The sequence below is a fragment of the Diachasma alloeum genome, unplaced genomic scaffold (assembly GCF_001412515.2).
Source record: "Diachasma alloeum isolate Michigan unplaced genomic scaffold, Dall2.0 Dall_scaffold_00300, whole genome shotgun sequence".
Taxonomy (NCBI): Eukaryota; Metazoa; Arthropoda; class Insecta; order Hymenoptera; family Braconidae; genus Diachasma; species Diachasma alloeum.
The window spans coordinates 725422-740855 of NW_021680439.1; the positions used below are offsets into that span (position 1 = coordinate 725422).

The 15434-nt window shown below is 35.6% G+C and overlaps 1 protein-coding gene and 1 pseudogene across 1 annotated transcript in view; both read right to left on the minus strand.

Moving 5' to 3' along the window:
- LOC107039482 (exocyst complex component 2) overlaps window positions 1-3207 on the minus strand; it is a 14067-nt gene extending 10860 nt beyond the window's left edge. The window contains exon 1 of the mRNA XM_015259105.1: window positions 2850-3207. Within this exon, the coding sequence (XP_015114591.1) occupies window positions 2850-2958 (109 nt within the window). The 5' untranslated portion in view covers window positions 2959-3207. The remainder of the gene's footprint in view (window positions 1-2849) is intronic.
- A 3028-nt stretch (window positions 3208-6235) lies between these two features.
- Window positions 6236-13432, minus strand: LOC107039456 (annotated as a pseudogene).
- Between the last annotated feature and the right edge of the window lie 2002 nt (window positions 13433-15434).

The following is a 15434-nucleotide window of genomic DNA, read 5'->3' on the forward strand; positions in this document are numbered from 1 at the left end:
AGCAGAATTCATAGATGCAATAAAATATTCATTTGGCCTATGAGGAACATATTGTTGGATACTCATTGATGCGAGACTTTCGCGAAGCGCAGTTTCTTGTTTACGACAAACGCAATTCTTCATCATTTGAACTGATTATTTTTCCATTGCAATTGTGAAAAAAAAATTATTTGCGCCAAATCCGAAGCGTTTGAACTAAACCAAAATTGAATTGTATAAAATCGATTTTGTCGCAAAAACAAGTATTTTCTAAATTCGATAGAATAAACAAAATATACTATACTATAACAAAATCGATTTCATACAATCCAATTTTGGTTTAGTTCAAATCGATATTTGTGTCTTACAATAGCATTTTCTTTTGCGACTATTCAATCGATGAACGATTTGGATCAATCATAGAATTTCTATTTCTTAGAAATTTTTTTTCTCAGTGTAGGGGCGGGTGGGGTAAAATGAACACTTCAGACTTTTTTAAAATTATTCATAACTCAGCAACAAATTGATCAATTGAGCTTAGTTTAGGCTCGTCACAAAGGGAAAGAATTGTTCTTTGTATTGAAAAAAAAAAATTATCAAATTGTATCAACATTTCAACCCCTCATTAACATTTAAAAAAAGTCAAAAGTGTCCGTTTTACCCCAATCTCCCCTACGTAAAGTTCTATTTTTCACACGCACGTGTAACACATCCTACACTGAGAGAAAAACGACAAAGTTCTCAAACAAGTCTTACTTGTGCCAAGAAAATAATTTTTAGAAAATGATCAAAAAATGATTTTTTTGTGCCAAACATGCGGAGCGTGCGCCGAAATGAAAAATTTTTGTCGCAAAAATAGATTTTGTAGTTGAAAAAAAATTACATTCTCTGTACACACAAGAAATGTCATTTCTAGCACTACTCCTTCATTATTCGATACTCCCATACATATTTTGCTCCCGAAAAATCTCTGTTTTATGGGAAACAAGGGATAGTAGTTTTTCGTTTCGGCTGTCTAATAATCACAGACAAGAAATGAACCCTCAAATGAAACAATAATAATGATATGATAGCAATCTTGTAACTTAAGGATAAAATATTTGTTGAAAAATTTTCCTCTATATGAGGTGTTTTCATCCTGAAAAGGCACCGTCTGGTGTGAATTATCCGCCTCTTGAACCAAATATTTCGTTGCTGTCGAAAGCAGAACAATTATTCATGTTTGAGACTTTCAAATTCAAACCAAACAATAGTATATTGTGCATCAAGGGCGGAAAGTCATGTTTTCCCGCCCGAGGGGCACATGCTATTTTCCGTCCCGGCGGGCGCAAAGTTACATTTCCCTCCCACGAAGCGCGAGGGAAATCGCCTTCGGCTCGGCTGGTAATTGCACTGGCGGTTGAGGATCCTTTATTTTCCCTCCCTAGGTTAGAAATATACTATTTTAACACGCCTGCAAAGGAAAGTTCGTATTTAGCTCTTTGATGAGCGGGCGGAAAGTGAGTACTTTCCACCCGAGGGCGGGAAGTTCTCACTTTCCTCCCGCTCATCAGGGAGAAAAGTACGAACTTTCCGTGCAAGTGTGTGTAAAAAGTGGTTTGTCCCCGTGGGAGGTGTATAGTGCTCGCCGAAGGCGAGTGCGACTCTCCCAAGAGTTAAAGAACACTTTTCCCAAGAGTGTCGACCCCTATTTTTCATCACAAGGTGGGGAAAATGGGATTTGGCGTAAAATTTTAATTGGCACAAGTGATGAAAACCTATTTTTTCCGCACATAGTGATGAAAAATAGGGTTCGACACTCGTGAAAAAAGGGCTCTATGGCTCGTGGATGGATATCACGATACACCTCCCACGGGTCAAAAAACACTTTTACGCACTTGTATTGAAATAGAGTATTTTCAAGCAAGAATAGTTGTTGAATTAAGAACCGTTGGGTTTTCAGTTAAGGACGTTGGAAAGGGATAACGTTTTGGAATAACGCAATTTTAATTTAGTCAAGACGTGGGGTGATATGTTTTGAGTAACATAGTATCCAGAAAAAATCATCAATTCAAGAACGAGAATTTTCTTCATTCGAAAACTCGCATTATTTTGAAAAACTCATGATTCTAGAAGCTGTTGTATTGAGAATAAAAATTGGTTACTTAAATTCAGAAGAAAAATCCCTAAAATTCAGCATCGAAAACCTACTCATTTTAAGTGACAAAAGTTGTTGAATCAAGAGCGATTGGGTTTTTAAATTAAAAACTTTCGAAAAGGATGAAATTCTGGAATAGTCGGACATTAATTGAGTCACGGTGTCAGGTGACATACTTTGAATAACAAAAGGGTTATGAACGTGAGTAGATTGTTATAGAACAGAAAAAATCACCAATTCAAAGAGAAAAATGGTCTTGATTTGAAAACTCGCATCATTTTGAGAAAATCATGATTCTAGAAGGCATTATATTGAGAATAAAAACTGATTACTTAATTTCAGAAGAAATATTCCTAAAATTCAGTATCAAAAACCTACTTATTTCAAATAACAAAAATTGCTGAATCAAGAGACTTGGGTTTTAAAATTAACAACACTTTAAATATATGAAATTCTGAAATCGTTGAACATTCTATCAAATAACACTTGTTTTTAGAACTGTCGTTTTACTCTCAGTGTATAGTACGCATCATTCTAATAGTAACTTCACTAACAATTTATGGAATGTTCACGAGGGAATGAAGAAAAAAACAACTAGAATAATTGAAATTAGTTGTTCATCATCAAAATACGAGAAAGAAAACTCCTGTCATTGATTGTTTTCACCTCACAATAATTTTCTTTCAGTTTCTGTCAATTTTTTGTATTTCTTTATGCCAGTTCAGATACTTGCCTATTAAATCCTGTACCCTATTCCCCAGAAATTCACCACGAACGGTGACTCTAGTGCCTGGAGGACCTTCCTTAGGGGAAATCCCAGTTACAACAGGAGGTGGAACCATTCTCGTTCAAAAATTGACAAAATTAACAATAAGAATAAATTAAGTCTTATGACAGCAGTCAACAACACTCTTCTAGCTCGAAATATCCCTCGCTGGGTTCCCTTGTCAAACTCATGATAGAGTTTATGAGGAATTTTATGACTGATGAGCACGATCACGCCCACATTTTGTGTTCTGCTCCAAGATAATTGCTGGATATTTATTTGGAGATTTAGGAAACATTTGTTTTGACAGGTAGGTCGTGGCTGGGTTAGGTTATGTGCACAGTTGGCAGAGTGGTGGCGCTGAGGCGAATAATAATTATGGTAACGAAAATAAGTTCCGTGGAGTGATGGTAGATGGCGAGGAGAGGCAGGAAATTTATAAATGCTCGCAAAGTATTGACGATTTGAAATTTACTGTTTAGGGAATGTTTTTGGAATGAAGCGGTTTAGGTGAATTTAACAAATGACCTTTTTGCTTCCGAATGGAAGCATTGCATTCGTCGGAGTTTGACATTCTCTAATTTTGCCTGGAAATTATGTAGAATTGTATGAAACGTGAAGAAATTATATTTTTAGAAAATGTCTGTATGTTCGGGCCTGATAGTTCGATTTTTGGGTGATTACTTTTCAGAAAATATGATATTAATACGGTGTAGTTTATTGATAAACATATGAGATTTTTGCCTATAATAGGTACTATTGAGCACAACTTCGGTGCACAGCTTCAGCCCGATTGGTCCAGTAGTTCCTGAGATATTCTACTTTTTGTATAAAACTATTTTGGTCAATATCTCAAAAACTACTGCACCGATTTCAATATTTTTTTAAAATGCTCCTCTCCACGTCCTCTATCTAGATCAATCGGAATATGTATAGTCGTCCAAACGAAGTTTTCGAGATATTGACTATTTTCGATTTTTTCTTTAAATTCCTAGTTCGCACGATAACTTGAGGAAAAATTCTGATAGGAGTTTGAAATTCAGTGGGATTGTAGCTCTTATAATGCCAAAGATTGGTATTTCGGCTGGGCGATGTCGGTCCAGTACTTCCTGAGATATTCCACTTTTCGGAAAAAACTATTTTGGTCAATATCTTAAAAACTACTGCATCGATTTCAATATTTTTTTTCAAAATGCTCGTCAGCGTCTTCTATATAGATTGATCGGAATACGCACAGCCGTCCATACGAAGTTTTGGAGATAAGAAAATATGAAATTCGTGATGTATTACATTTTTCATCTGTATAAATTTTCTGTATGGGTGCATGAGAGTGAAACATGCTCAGATGACATAAGCATCCATTCGGAAGTATACTACCAATTCAAAATTGGTAGAAAAAAAAAATTAAAAACACAAATAACACCCAAAGTAACAGTCACATGCCTTCTGCAGCATAGGAGCGGTCAATTGCTTGTTGATAATAAATTTTGAGGACTACAAAAAAGGTCTTTCGATCATACTTGTCTTCGTTACGAATATGTTTTCAGAGTAATCCACAGGCGAATCACGCCCAAATAATATAGTGTTACTAGTGCCTAAAAGCTCACTTTTTCGCACGCACTTGTAACGCATTCTATTTTTTGAAATTCCAGCCGGGTTCACTTTTCCGGGGGGGGGGGGGGGGGCAGTGAATGTAACGTATTTGATTCTTTGCACAAAGTGCGTAAAGTGAAAGTACAATGGTACATTTTGCGGTCTAACATACGAGTGCGGAGTTTGCGGCGCGAAACGGTTGAATGACATTAGTAAAATTTCTAGCCTAGGGAGGTAAAATAAATGAATCTTGCCCACGTGGTAAGCACGTCGGTAAAAGACAAGCAGAAAAAGAAAAATCTTCAGCTAATTGCTAGGTGGAGTGGTGACCACGAGGGAACACCCCGGAAAGAACGATGGTTGAAACTCGGAAAGTAAAAATAGGAAGGAACAGTATCCGTAAAAACCGAAAGGTATATGGTAATGCGAAGAAGAACCACATTGTCATGGATGGGATTGTTCCCCTTACATATATTTTTCCTCAAAAGAGTATTCAAATATTTCCTTCGAACCCCCTTACTCCGAAAATATCCACAAAAGAAGAGCACAACTCTCTAAAGACGTGTATGAAAAATACAACTTTAGCCATAAAGCCGTAGAATATCATTTATCCATTAGGACTGATCCAGTGTGTCGCTTCGCATATCTGAACCTGTCTTTCATAGCTGTGTGCTGGCTCAGCATTGATTGACAACAATATATCAAGAAACCTTTTCTCCTCTCCTTGACGATGTCCAAGTATCTTTTGCAGTTTGGTAAAGACCGCACTATAGATTCAACCATCTTCAATTATCAAATTTCTCAATTAAATTGCGTGAGAAAAATTTGAAAAAAAATCATGAATATTCAGATAGATCATTCAGATTACATTTTGCGCAGAATTATTATTTTTTTAAGCATTCGTTGATCATAAATGAATGATTGCAATTGTTTAAACATTCTAAAACCCCATTTTTCAGGCATGAAATCGATTTCTAGGAAAATTCTGAATATGCATAAATTTGTAACGATTCCGATTTTTTTTACAATAGTTATTTGTGTCACAAGGCCCGTAAGTGGAGGTTTGCGATGAGTGCTGCTAACTCACACGAATCGCAAACCGACACTACGGGCCGAGTGGCACATACTATTTTTTGTCATGAATGCCCGGGGGTGTGGGGGGGGGGGAAGAGCGGGGTCCAGGGGCCGCAGGCCCCGGTGGGGGGGGGGGGGGCGAACCCCCCCCCACTGAAGAAAGACCAAATAAACAAAATTGAAAAGAGGGAAATGATAAATGATAAATTCTAAATTAACGGACCGATCTAGAATGAAAAAATGAAGTAGAATGTGTCACAAGGTAAAATTCAACTATTTGTGCTGACGTACTTGCTGCGTCGTTGATTGTTGACAAATTGTTTATAGAAAATGTTCGTAATTGTCAAAAATTGCAATTTTTAAGTGATTCCACCAATCTTTCTCCAAAAGTACATTTTCTAATGTTTTTCAGCATTTAAAAATGTTTTCTAAAGTTTCAATATCGAGATTCAAGTTCAGACCAACAAAGTTTAAATAATAAAATTGTAAAATATCCGGAAGCTTCGGGTCAAATGGGGCTCAAATGAAAGATTCTCATTCGACCACAAAAGTATTTTCTACTTTTGTTATGCTTTTGCATTTGGAGAAAAAATAGCCAAAGTACTTGGATATCCTTAAATTTGGAATTAGTTTGCAACTCTTTCCTTCGGAGATATTCGCAAAATAGCAAAGAACAACTCTTCAAATATTATAAAAACTCAATTTCTTATATTTATTAATAGAACGACAATTGAAAAACTGTATACAATTCGATACATCGTTCAATCACATTGTGTTAACATTTTTATGTATAATCATGATATCTACAATTGTTTACAACTATTCTTTTTCTGATTTCTCCTTTTCCTTCTTCTCATCATGACTCCTTTTCCACTTGAGTGAAGGTGACTGCACGGAAAGATCATTCAAAAGTCCCGCCGGAGGTAGATCCCAGGCCAAAAGGTCACCTTGGGGTTGTACGCGAGTAGGGAGGTTGTCCTCGATGACAGAGGCAAGGCCAGGGTCGCGAAGGTCCGTGAGACCTTCAGGTGGAGGGGCCTGTCCACCTTGACCCAGAGCGACATTTATTGCTAGTGGCGGGAGCACTGATAGGGGGAGGGATAAACTATTCTGTCCGTTCTGTGGACTGGGTAGACTAGGTAGGATGCTTTCAGCGGTAAGGAGACCTTGGGAAGTCAGTATAACTGGTATGGGGACTGGATAGGGCACTCCTTGGCGGACTGCCACGGGAACTGGGTAAGGTTGTTGAACGGGGACTGCCACTGTCTGACGCACTGGAACTTGCACTGGGCGATCTACTGGATAAGGGACCGGCTGAAATGGATCAGAAAGAAAAATCATAAGCGGCTGCATCCTCGATGCAGCAGTTAAATGAGATTGCCCATGACGCGACGTTGCCGGAAGCTCTCTAAACGCGCCCGGGCAATGTAGAGTCAATTCGGCAACGCTAAAGCGTAAATAACGTGACGGGGAATCCCCGTGGAGGTGACCAATCGCAGGGTCGCGTTTGGTGACCAGACTAGGGTTAAGGGGTAACAGAAGGCCACTGTGTTCTCGAAATTTTCAAACAAATTTCCTGCTCAAAGTTGTTAATAGCTTTTGAACCCAAAGGACATTGATCTTCATCATCGCTTCCTGAAGATGAATGTGCTTTGATTTGTAAAAATATCGATAACTTTGAGCCGGAAATTTGTTCAAAAATTTGGAAAATTAGCGGCATTCTGTTACCCCTTAAACTTAAGGGGAAACGGAACCCCTGTGTCTATGCGAACTTTTAGAATTGTGTTTTCTCCTGGAACTGTTTTTTTCTATTTATGAAACTACTCCATTGATTCAACAGTGCAATGATCGAGTCGATAAAGTAATTTCATACATAAAAATTAATAATTATTGGGGAAAACACAATTCTAAAAGTTCATATGGATACAGAGGTTCCGTTTCCCCTTAATGTGGAAACGTCTAGGTTATTATTCATGTGCACTGTTACAAAAATTTGTTTCAATTTTCTAGAAAAAGACCTTCAATTCGATTTAGGAGAAAAAAGACGTTGGAATTTCAAGTTCCTCTGACAATCCCAGGAAAGTCCCATTTTTTCAGGGACAGGAAGACGGAAATTCCACCATTTGCATGAATTTTCAATAATTAATTTCGACAATTAATATTCACTGTCAAATTCCCTTGAATTTTGAGGGAATTCCTTTAAATTTCTTGGAATTCCCGGAATTTTTGAAGGAATGCCCTGGAAATTCCGATAAATCTTAAATTTAAAGAAAAACTTCTGAGTTTTCATTAATTTTCCCTGAAGAATTAAAGTGAAAGTTACAGGTTCCACGGTTTTTTACATGAACTTATGAATTTTCAATGACAAAATTCCTAGAGAAATTGCAGTGGAAATGTTACTTGTTAAAAAGTTCCAAGACTCTTACCGGGAATTTCAGTGAAAATTTTTTAACAGTGTGGGTGCGTCGCCGTGTCCGTGTCTTGTGAACTGAATTGAATGTTTTAGAAAATGTGCGAATGCTCTACAAAATCAAACAATTTAAACAAAAAATTTGAAGTTCTATGTGAAATTCGCTGATTTGTATTGGAAATTCTATAATTTCACCGGGCAATATTTTGATAGAATGTACGATGAAAAAGTCAATAAATGTACATTTTCTTCGGAACAATTAGGGAGCATGAATTGCTGACTTTTGCTATTGGGATTTCGTAATAATGAATAAAAACAATTCAGCGGATTGCTCATTCCACGATTGTTTGGTCAAAATTATGAGAAGGAAAATAATCAATAATAATCGACACAGAATCTATTGGAAATAGAGAAATTTTTCAATAGAATTTCTTCGCAAAACTGCAAATTTTGTGAATTGATTATTTTCATACTTGTTTCTCTTGGAATGACTCAGCGCTGAGATGATTGGAGAATTAAAAGAAGTCCAATTATTTCAGAGGGGAAATTATTTCTATTATCTAAGCAAAAGAAGTAGTTTTGTAAAAAAAAGTCTCAAGAACTTTTTTGTGATCAATTCTTCCAGGTGGAAAAAATTGTTCCTTGACATTTGCTCCTCCAATACCTCATCACTGAGATAGTTGAATAATTATATGTACTTAAATTATTCAAATCAATTTTCATCTTTCATTACTATGATTAACTACAGGTAATTATCTAACTAATTAATTATACACTCTCCAACGGGTAACGAAGTCACGCTGCCTTGAAAGTTCATTATTTTCAGGGGTAAAAAATTGTTAAATAGCTCTCGGGGAGGTTGGAATCTGGAGAGACGTGGGGAAGTGATGGAGGCAGAGAGGATATGGAGATTAGAGATGCAAATGCGTCACATGACCCGTCATATGACGGTCATGTGACCGTCACAACTTGTCAAGAAAAAATGACAGTTATTTTTCATCTATATAGATGAAACTTTTTTTTTTCTCGGTCAATTTTCAGTTGAATTCCTTTTGTATTCGCCTAATCCGCATTTTGAAATGGAAATCACGTTTTTTTTCGATCCATATAGATAAAACTATTTTGTTTTATTCATGACCGTCACAAATTGGAAATTAGTTATGACCGTCATTATGCAACTATATAGATGGTTTGACAACGATTTGGTTACAAATGATTTGTGACAATCATTTGTAGTTGGAAAATTTGTGCGTCACATGACCGTCACAAGACCGTCATTTTTTGGTCATATGACGCGATCTAAAAAATGACGGTCATTTTGCATCTCTAATGGAGATTGTTCTGGGGATTGAGAGGTAGGGAAGGTCTAGGGGAATTTTCTAAGGACATTTTTGAATGTACAAACCTTGATACATAAAATAACAAAGAACAATTTCCTTGACCCAATGAAGTGAATCGCCTCTTCCACCACTCTCTAACATTAACGTAGGTTTACCATACTCCCACTCTGCGACCTGAAGCGCTATTGACGCGCCACAGTATTTTATTTTTTTATGAATACGTCATCCAAAAGCATGAAACTATTTACAAAATTTCATTTAAATAATTAAATCATTTTTTTATAACATTAATAAACTAATTGAAATTACGAGCTCAGGATGTGATTAATCGAAAAACGCCAAAGACAAAAAATGTAAAACTCATTGAGATCTTTAAAAAAGAATTTCATAACAAATTGAAAAAAGTTGACAATTTTCTCACTTTTTAGTGTTTTTCGTATATGCGCCCCACTCGAAATGCAAAAAACCATTAGAAAAATTTGTTCTATGTATGAATATCTATCGAATAAAAAAAAATTAGCCACTAGCACATCAACAATCACTTAGTGAACGCAAATGGGGGCTGTTTGCAGTTTGACTAATCTGTGAATTAGTCGCTACGCTATACACGGAGAGAAATATACGAGAAAAATTACCGTGCCCGCACAGTAAAGTTGGTTCAGATGGTCTTTCCAGGCCAAATGTACCGCAAAGAGTAGGAAAAAGTACTGTTGCACGAGTCATTTTTCGGATAAATGTGGGGAAAAATTCTTGTGCAGCACGGTAAAATCGAAGCGACAGTGAATTTTTACGAGAAATACGAGAAAAATTATGACACTGACTGGCAAATTTTTCCGGTGCTCTACCAGAATCCTAGGACCCGATCGCGCATTCGTAAGATTTCGGTACTCTTCGTCCCCCCTCCGCAACCACGAACATCGACTCAACGTGACCAGATGATTTATTCCGTCGCCTCCTCTAGCCTCCTCTCTCACATATCTCCTTACTGAAACCCCAGGTTAATGTTTTTCATAATATCAATTCAGTGAAATATTAATTAGTGTTGTGATAAAACGGTTAAGAAATAAAATAAGTGCCCTTTATTTTCGCTTCATGAGGTGTATAACGCTGTAGATATACATTGGCCTGTCAAACGTTCCACATACGTTTGCCGCGCATTCCGCTTTTAATATGGGAGAGAGGATATGGAGGAGAGGTTAAAATAAAATTAATAGGATGATATGCTGAATGACAATGTTTACTCATTTTTAACTATTGAATGAAATTTATCATGTAATAGAAAACAGTCAGGGATCAAGCTTTTATTGTGCGTTACCGGAATTTTTACTATGCAGCACCGGAATTTTTCTGGTGCTAGACAATTGAACCCACTTTACCAGACGGCACGGTAATTTTTGCCTGAATTTCGCCTGAAAAATTCTGGAATTTTTTTCTCCGTGTATAGGGGTTTCGAATATCAGTGATTTTTTCGCACCGCATGTTCTTTTCTCCCGAATAGAAAATTATTATTCGCATCAGCATTCCCAATAATGAAAAATGTTGATAAACAAAAGTGAATAAAAATTTTTCTTTTGCTTGAACTGCGTCAAATTCGGCTGTTTTATTTTGTCCAACGCTCCCCTATAAAATTGTGAATTTTCATTGACGAAATTTTTTAAATTATTAAGTGGAACTAATTAAGCGAAACTGTCATTTTACTTTTCAGAAATTTTTATCGAATTTAGTTACCGCTGAAATTTCAAGAAATTTCGTCATTGAAAATTCAGAATTTCGTGGAAAAATCAAAGAGAACTATAAATTTCAGTTCCATTTTTCTCTGAAAATGAATCGAAAACCAGAAAATTCCGGCAAATATATTCTTGAATTTTCAGGATAGTGACACTGAATGCGATTTAGGGGGAAAAAAATCATGAAATTTCAAATTTCACTAAAAATTCAATGTAATTGGGCACTGAATCTTCCTATTAGATTGGAAATTCGGGCATTTTACTAAATTTTCCCTGAAACCTGAAATTTCATGATTTTTTCCCCCTAAATCGCATTTAGTGTCACCGTCCTGAAAGTTACTAGTCAACTATCCATGAAATTCCATTTGTTTTAACGGTGTATAACAGTCTTCTGAGTGAACACACAATGAGTTCATGGATATTTAAATAAATGAATGAACGAATGATGTCTACTTACATGAGGTACGGCAACAGGTACAGCCTTATTAACAATCCTGTCCACCAGATATGGGACCAATTTTTCCACTTGAACAGGAATTCTTCTCTCAACAATGACCGTTCTCGGCACTGCCACGGGTTTTTCAATTACCGTATGTTTAGATATCACAACTGGAGGGGGTTGTGGCCCTCCCTGAGTAGTCCACCTGGAACCCGCATTACAATTATTTTCTTGGGATCTACGAATGTGTGCTTATAGTATATTTACCCTGGAGGGGGCTGAAGCGATTGGAGTGAGTCCGGAGAGGCTCTGAGGGTTCTCCAAGGGGTTTCGGCACCGGGCCATGATGTCAAGCTGTCGAAATCCGGTGGAGTGGGAAGACTGTTCCATCCGGCGGGTAGTGGAAATAGACTACGTTTGAATTTCAAATCCCTGGGATCTAGTGAGAGGGCTGGGCCCGTCAGGATGAACGATAAGACCTGATGAAGAAATAATTTTTCACGTTAATCGAATGATTCTGTTTCAATTTCGGTCAGTAGTAAAAATAAAACGAATGCTAGTGATGTAATTAAAATTGTGAGATAATATTTCTGTAGGAAATTTTATCAACTACTAAAAAATTTCTTGGTGTTTAAGGGGAGACTACTATGAGTTTTAAAAGTCGAGGGCTATTGGAATGAGATTATATCATCGATCTTCATACATTGAAGATTGATTATATATGTCTAAAAGCGAATAATTAGTGCAAAAAACTAATTGTTTATTGTTCGTTTACCCCGTAAACTTTTAAAATGGTAAAAATAGTCCAGGGGCTCCAATTTTTGAGCTACAGAGGTTTTTTTTCAAAATTTTCGGAAAAATGTGTGCAATAACAATTACGCATTAGTTTTTTGAAATGCAACTCCTACAGAGCTAATTTTGTTATTTTTTAAAATAAAAAATTGCACCATTCATGTAAAATAGCCCGAAAAATATTTCTGAAAAAATTGAGAAACTATTTTTAATATTTTAAGGATAATTGTTCGGTCTATTGTACATGAATGGCGCAAATTTTTATATCAAACAAAACGAAATTAGCTGTGTAAGAGTCGAATTTCGAAAAACTAATTGATAATTGTTATTGTACACATTTTTTCAAAAATTTTGAAAGAAAAACTTTGTAGTTTAAAACTGGAGGCCCTGAACTATTTTTGACATTTTAAGAGTCTGCGGAGCAGACGAACACTAAGAAATTAATTTTTTTGCACAAATTATTCTTTTTTCCAAAAATATCACTCCAATATCCCGCAATTTTGAAAACTCATAGTAATTTCCCCTTCATTATAAAGTAATAATTTGAAATTAATCCTGTCGAATATAAACATTTTGTTAACTGAGTAATTATTTAATGAATGAGTGATTTTGATATGAAATCTTATAGAAAATTTATCGTAGAAAATTTCTACTAATGTAAAAAATGTCTCTGGATATTCTGTCGTAAAATGATCCAAGTGAAGTAAGAATATCTTATGAAAGTAACTCTCTAAGAAATGTGTTTGCAGAATATCTCATGCCCAGACAATTCTAAAATTACTAAGTAACAAACCTATTAGAATGAATAGACACGAAATTATTCATTAGGGGTTTATTCAAGAATTAAGAATTATGGAGAATTAATTTAACAGAAAATTTTGGCAACGAGCGAAAAACTCTCTGACCACTCTGAAATGAGATCACCCTCGCCAAAATAATTAAACGATTAAAAAGTAATTAACATTACACGAATTTTAAAAAAATGAAAATGTTTCCCGAGTTATCTGCAAGGTAACGAAAATAAAATTTTACGATTTATCTCCCTTTACCACTGCAGATGCTGTTCACAAAACAAATATTAATAAATCTTGAGCTCTTACTAAAAGCTCCTTCATGTCGAGTGATTCCTCAGAACTGTCAATGTTTAATCCCTAGTAAATCGCTCTTATATTCATCGAGTTTTGCGCCGCATATGGATCCCTCAGGTTCCACTCCCAACGGTAAGGGAAAAACTTGCCCCCAGAAGTTTCCGGTCGATGAAAGTCTGAAAAAACTATGGCTTTTTCTGCCGTCCGAGTCAACTTGTCGATCTCGTACAGCTAGTAACGCTAAAACCAGACAGACTTCCGATTGAATTAATCCACATTCTTTTGAATTCTTAACTGAGTTCAACGTCTTTTCTGGAAGGTATTCGTGACATTCACCTTCAATTAGCATATAAAAAGTTTAATCGGATGCTGTAGAAAATGACATAAAGTTATCACTACCATTCGGAGAATTTCTTGTTCTATAAATGAGAAAATCACAATTTGATTTGAATCTTTTCATTACTTCACTTGTGAAAAATACGATGGAAACGAGACGATTTAGGGTGTTATTGAGCAAAAGAATTGAACTTTCATGGGCAGTTTAATGATAATTATCGTGAGAGCGATATTAAATTCGATTCGGGGCGGGAGGACGCAGAAATGAGGAAATTTCCTTGAAAACTATGAAATTACAAATTTTTAAGAAGGCGGAGGACGAGGACTTTCTAAATTACTTGAATTTTCAATCAAAACATGAATATTCTGTATCTAGTTTCATTGAATTTTCTATTAATTGAAAATTCACATATACGTTTATCTGAATTTCCCTGATTTTTCATTGATTTTCCCAGAATAATTAACCTGAAATTTACAGTTCCCATGGATTTTTCCATGAAATTATGGATTTTCAATGACAAAGTTCTTTGGAATTTCAGAGGAAATATTACTTGTTAAAAAATTTTCACTGAAATTTTCTTGGAAATTTTTAACAGTATGGCTCGAAAATTGACAAGAACGAAAAATCTTACACTGAGAGAAAAAACTTTCGCCCAGAGATTTTGTTTGTCCCAAGGACGAGGATAATTATTTTTATGAGGAGAATGTAATTTCCCAAACTAAGACTAATTGAATCAATTCATTCAATAGCTTTTTAGTCCCAAACTGAGAATCTTTTTATTCAAAAACCACTTGAATCGTTTCCAGAAGTCCCTTACTTGTGAGTCAACTGCCCCTCATCTTTCGGACAAGTACGAAATTTCGTGACGAATTTTTTTTTCTCAGTGCAAGATATTTTTTTCTTATCAATTTTCGAGTCACGAGTTCCTTGATGCAGATAAAGATGTACTTTTTAAAAAACTTTTGTATTCTCACACTAAACTCGAACATTGCCAAGCACACAATATCTCACACTAAGAAAAAAAATCTTACGCGAAGAAAAATTATACTTGTCAGAAAAATGAGAGCAATTGGTTCATATCAAGAAAACGAGTTGTCAAATCATTTCACGTGGTTTTTGCATTAAAATATTTTAGAATTGAGGCTAAAAAACTATTAAATGAATTAATTCTATTTTACTTCCCATGAGAACTCGCTTTTTTATCATCAAGAAATTGTCATCGTCTTTAGGACAAGTGCAAAATTTCGTGACGAAATTTTTTTTTCTCAGTGTGAGATATTTTTTTCTTATTAATTTTCGAGTCACGATAAAAATGTACTTCTCTGAAAACTTTTTTATTCTCACACTGACCTCGAACACTACCAAGCGCACAATATCTCACACTAAGAAAAAAAATCTTACGCCATGAAAAATTATACTTTTCAGAAAGATGAGAGCAATTGGTTCATATCAAGAAAACGATTTCTCAAATCATTTCAAGTGGTTTTTGCATTAAAATTCTTTTCAACTGAGACTAAAAAACTACTGAATAAATTAATTCAATGTTACTTTTGGTATGAGAAATCGCTTTCTTGTCATCTAGAAATTTTCCTCGTCTTTAGGAAAAGTACAAAATTTCTTGGCGAAAGTTTCTTCCTCTTAGTGCAAGATATTTTGCTCTTGAAAACTGTCAAGTCACGAGTTTCTTGATATGAGTAAAGCCGTACTGCTCAAAAAACTGTGTTTTCTCAGTGTATATCCGAAGTATTTCCG